Source organism: Anastrepha ludens, chromosome 6, assembly GCF_028408465.1.
Source record: "Anastrepha ludens isolate Willacy chromosome 6, idAnaLude1.1, whole genome shotgun sequence".
In the NCBI taxonomy this organism is placed as follows: domain Eukaryota; kingdom Metazoa; phylum Arthropoda; class Insecta; order Diptera; family Tephritidae; genus Anastrepha; species Anastrepha ludens.
Window position 1 is genome coordinate 26,638,588 of NC_071502.1, and position 5,677 is coordinate 26,644,264.

The following is a 5,677-nucleotide window of genomic DNA, read 5'->3' on the forward strand; positions in this document are numbered from 1 at the left end:
TGGTGGATCCTTGATCCGCTCGAAAAAGCTAATATACACGTGTGCTTTAAGTGATGACAATAAATGCATCGTGAGATCAAAAAGGCATATGAAAGTACCTATCGTCCAACTAACCAAGTCCTATATCACTCTCGATAGATACAAGCTTCTACGCATTACCCACAGTAGACAAGCGTTTAGTGTACTTACCGATTTTCAATGCGAGAAACCTTCAATTCCATGCACATTACATAAACTGGTCATATTTTTGTTTTCGTTTTATTACATACAATCTACTGTTGCGCTAAAATTTAGTTTAGTCTATATTTCTTCTTAACTAACGAGCAATGTATGTGTATATTTGCAAATTTAAAAATGAAATCATTGTGGAAATGTCGATGATATACAATAAAAATATACATAACTAGAAAAAATAGTAGTGCCAATGTCAGGTAAGTAGTATTGTAAACAAATTTAAAGAAATTGCTACAGTTTTCTATAAACTAGATTCTTATCTTAATATATATAGTATATTATAAGTATATCTACAAATGGTAGGTACAAGTAAGATTTTAGAAATCCGCATCTAGCGTGAAGGCATGATCCATGCGTTTCGCGGTAACGCCCAATTTCTGATATTCGCCCACTTTCTTTTCAAAGAAATTCGTTTTACCATCTAATGAGATAAGCTCCATAAAACTGAATGGGTTCTGTGAATTGTAGATCTGTAAAACAAATTAATGATTGCAATTAATGAATGTGGATGCGCATATATTTTACAATGTACAATATAATTTTACCTTGTTCACTCCCAATTCGACCAGCAAGCGATCTGCTACAAATTCAATGTACTCTGACATCAGACTGCAATTCATGCCAATCAAGTTCACGGGTAAAGCATCGGTTAAGAATTCTTGTTCTATTTTGACAGCTTCAGCAATAATTTCGATAATACGCTCTTTGCTCGGTTTTTGCACCAAGTGATGGAACATTAGACAAGCGAAATCACAATGCAGGCCTTCATCCCGTGAGATTAGTTCATTGGAGAACGTCAGACCTGGCATCAAACCACGTTTCTTCAGCCAGAAGATCGAAGCAAAACTACCACTAAAGAATATGCCTTCGACGGCGGCAAATGCAATTATGCGTTCGCCAAAGTTGGCAGATTTTGATGAAATCCAAGCAAGCGCCCAATCAGCCTTGCGCTTTACGGCAGGCATCGTCTCGATAGCATTGAACAAGTAATCCCTTTGCTTGGAATCTTTAATATATGTATCAATTAGTATGCTGTACATTTCGGAATGAACGTTTTCCATGGCGATTTGAAAGCCGTAGAAGCAACGCGCCTCCGTAATTTGCACTTCCTGGCTGAAGCGTTCAACTAAATTTTCATTCACTATGCCATCAGAAGCGGCAAAGAATGCCAACACATGTGAAATAAAATGCCGCTCGTTGTCCGTAAGACGGGCCCAGTCATCCATGTCTTTGGATAGATCGACTTCTTCTACTGTCCAGAAAGATGCTTCTGCCTGTAGGATCAAAAATTTTATTTTGTTAGTTTTAATATACAAATAAATCGATAAAATATATTACACGTATACATATATATATGTATACATATATATTATGATGGGCGCATACACCATTTTTGGGTGTATGATCGAGCTCCTCCTCCTATTATTTGTGGCGCGAGCCTCGATAGTTTTCCACAAACGGAGCGACCTACAATTTTACGCCGCCTCCGAACGGCAGATTTTTTTTTGTATGTGGAACTTTTTAATGGCAGAAATACACTAGGAAGTGTTCAACTGTCTGCCGAGAGCGGTGGATAGAAAAAATATTTCTATCATTTGGTGTTTCGAACCTGTGGTGCACCACTTTCGGATGTTAGTCACACCCCAAAACCATTCGGTGGCAGATAAAATATATTGCAGCCCGAAAAAATATAAAATGATACGCTGATTGACTTAAAGCCTTTTTCACATTTTTTTAATGCAATTATAACTTAAAAACAAGTAAGGAAGAAGTAAATTCGGTTCGGACAGAACATTGCATAGCGACGCATACTTGGTGAAATTCAATTTAGGGCTAAATCGCGCGATTTTTTATTCCAAATTTTCATTTTTTATAAAAAAGATTTTTTTTTTTTTTGTACATTTCCAAACAAAAAAGCGCCAAACTTTTATTCGAAATTAATTAATCGCTTTATTCCTTTCTCACTATCGTTCCTTTGACAGTTCGTCTCGCACATTTACTGTGGACGCTTAGAAGAACATTTGTAATAATAGAATTTTAATAAAACTCGTAATATTATTGAGCAAAAATAGCTTTAAACCAAATCTTGAATTAATAAGGAGTGTTTGTAAGTGAATATTGTTACTTTTCTGTGCTTGTTTTAAGTAAAATAAGTGACTGTAATAGGGAGTTTTTTCAAGCTTATGCAAAAATTAAGCATTTTTAACGTGAAGTAGCTATTAATTTTTAATGGTAATTAAAAAAAAATTACAATAAATCAAAAGGCTGATATGGTGATTACATTTGTGTGTTTTAATTTTTAAATTCGATTCACGCACTATAAGCAAATTTATCGTGGTAGCAATAGAAAGTCAACCCCAATATAGTTAGGCTCTTAATTTTTAAAATCAAACAAACTCCAGATAAACAGTCGGAAATATAGTTTTAACCTATAAAAAGCGGACACTGTTCCATCCAATCTGAATATTAATATATGTCGAATCTATGTATATCAGGTATATTAAGTCGTTATCGACGTAAACGCATTTACACCAAAGTGGACATGGCACCGAACATTTTCTCAATTTTTTTTTGGTTATTGTGTACCAAGTTTCCATTAAATATCGTTCTCGCATGAATCGACTCCTTTCATCGTTCTGAACATTTTTGGGGTTATCTGAAGACGTGACCATTCGACAGGCCAACAGCACTCAAATACAGGTACACGGATGTATTAATTGCAAAATAATGAAACGTAAATACAAACAAAACATTATAGCATTGGTAAAAACAAAAATGCTCAAGGTTTACTCTCTATCTCGAATATATGTATTTATGTATTCATGCATTACTCAGAACCCAAATTGTATACTACACACATAATGCCTACATACATATAAGCATAGGTTCAAGAGATTTTCCAAAAGATTTTTGCACCTTTGCACGTTGGTGGCGACGTATATTGCCCACGATGGAAAAATATGAGCTAAATATGGTGCAGCAATTGAGCTGGCTGGATCATGGCCATCATGGGTGTAGACGTTCTACCCAGGAGGAACACCTTGTTAAACTTGGCCGAAATCGCTTACACAGTTTATGCGCCACTCAAGAAGAAGAAGGCGTTTTTCAATTGCATATATATGTATGCATGTACCTTATAACTCAGTATATCAACACATATGCCATAAACATATGTATGTATGTACACATAAATATGCAATGTGCAACTTATGAGAAAAACGCGCAAAAAAAATAAAACCAAAAAGAGCGCGCGCGGGAAAAATTTGCCGCCACCACTGCAATCTACAGCGATTAGCTGCGCGCCAATTTGTAACACTTCCTCTACCCCACCTGCACTTACTCATTCGAGCATGGGTCATTGCTTAGCACAAAAAGCCGTTATGCCGAAATAATCACACAGGTTTATACACACATACATATGTATATAACACCACCGCAGATGATTTGGTATTTACCGAACTAATTTCATAGATAGAATGAAAGCAGATAGTCACTCGAGAAAGTTAATGACGTAGTGTACGCGAATGTACTGAAACCAAACATGTCGAATCATGTCATGCTGCCAACGTCAACGCCACCAGCATTGTATTTTTCCACAAAGCAGTGGCCGCGCAATTTGCCGGCTGATAAATATGCATATGCCTTATATTGGAGATAACCTCTTTCACTTCGCCGAACTAGTTTATAACTTATGCCAATCGATATTTGTTGTAGTTTTATAAATAATATTTAATATTTTAAAGAAACCGTCTTCAAAACTTACGTTCTTGTACATCCGCCATATATCAGGATATTCGATGGGCATAATTACAAAACGACGTGGGTTCTCTTTCAGCAATGGCTCAATTGTTGGGTCAAAAGGTGCTGCAGGCTTACTGGCCAGCGTTGTCACTTGTTCCACTGCAGCCGTGTCCTGTTGGACTTTCGTTACATCCTCGTCACCGATAGACATTTTGCGCGTGTTATTAACGTCCGTCAAAATTTTTCTTGGACTCTGCAACCAGCAATACGAAAATGTATGTAAATAAGCAAAATAAAAGAACAGCATCAGCAAAAACGTGACAGCGCCACAAAAATCCGATAATTACACTCACCTTCAGCGAAAATTTCTCCATATTTTCAGAGATATTTTCTTTGCCAGCAAATGCCATTTTTTCTTATATTAGATGGATCAAACGAAAAGAGAATGGAATATCACACAATAATTTAATTTAAAATGTGTTTAATTTACAATGCGCCGCTCCCTATCACAACTTAAATAGAACTCATTCAACGTCAGAAAAATTATTGAACAAGCAATCGGCGACGAACCCTCTTATAAGCAATTTCAGGTGCATTCGCGCAATGTTATGGCGGGAAAAAAATTGTTGTTGCTCAGTGTACTTGTTTACGAATGTGTGAGAGAGAAAGTCGATGAAGAATGCGAATTGGAGGGATTGTAGAATTCATTACAAATGAAGAATGTCAGAAACTCTCCAAAATCAAAATTCATTTATTTTGATGCAAGCATAAATTAAGGATGCCATGTATTAAAACGAAAGATCGTGTTTTTGCCAAAGAACTTAAATGCTATAAGATATCAACATTATGTATAAATACCAAAAACATTTCCAAGTACTCCTTTATATGTGAATAAAGATATATCTTCACCTGTACAAACTTTTACTCATTACCGCTCACCGCAAAATATTTACTTGTGTGTGTATGTAAGTCATTGCTCATCCGTTACGGAGCAAAATCGCACGTATGCCCAGTAGAGAACGTTAATGTATACATTGTACATGTGCCCAGCTGGCAAAAAGTTCGCAATCGTATCCGAAAACGGAAATTCTGATGACATACCGACATTTCATCCGAAAGTGGTATCAGTTTTCGTACGTTTTTCGGATATCTTCGTCCATTAAAGAAAACATTCAAACACGACATTTTGGCATGTCTAAAAACGGATAAATTTTCACGAATTTTCGAATACACTTCATTCATCCATTTTTTAATAACTTCTAAATATATTTCTTATACGCTCATGGAAGCGTTTGTCATCCATTTCCTATTATAGTACTTCCTTCTTGTTTTCGTTTTATTTCTTAAATTGGTAATTAATTCGGTGTATGCGATTAAATTATATAACTGCAATTCATAAGCCTACTTTTGATTATTTTTTTCGTTACGTAGTATCGTAGTTTTTGTTTCTTTTCCAATTTTTAGCGTTAAGTAATATAATGCATACTTATCAAGTCCTTGAAAATCTGGACGATAACTATCTGTAAATTAAGAAAACGTAGTTCATTTTAAATCTTACTCATAATAGTAAATAATATCATTAATGTATGCACCTACAATATGCTTTAATGTTAAGCAAAGGCTTGTTTTCGCAGCTGGTTTTCCTTGAAAATCTTCACATATTTTTAAATTTGTTCTTGCACAATTTTGAAGCTGTTTTGTA

At 35.4% G+C, this 5,677-nt stretch overlaps 1 protein-coding gene across 1 annotated transcript; it reads right to left on the reverse strand.

The window, feature by feature from the left end:
• Nucleotides 1-242: 242 nt before the first annotated feature.
• Nucleotides 243-4,533, reverse strand: LOC128868636 (ribonucleoside-diphosphate reductase subunit M2). Its single transcript, XM_054110940.1, has 4 exons — nucleotides 4,329-4,533; nucleotides 3,998-4,228; nucleotides 780-1,508; nucleotides 243-704 (listed from the first exon to the last, which is right to left on the reverse strand). The coding sequence occupies exons 1-4, from the start codon at nucleotides 4,383-4,385 to the stop codon at nucleotides 552-554; spliced, it is 1,170 nt and encodes a 389-aa protein (XP_053966915.1). The 5' UTR covers nucleotides 4,386-4,533; the 3' UTR covers nucleotides 243-551.
• Nucleotides 4,534-5,677: the final 1,144 nt, after the last annotated feature.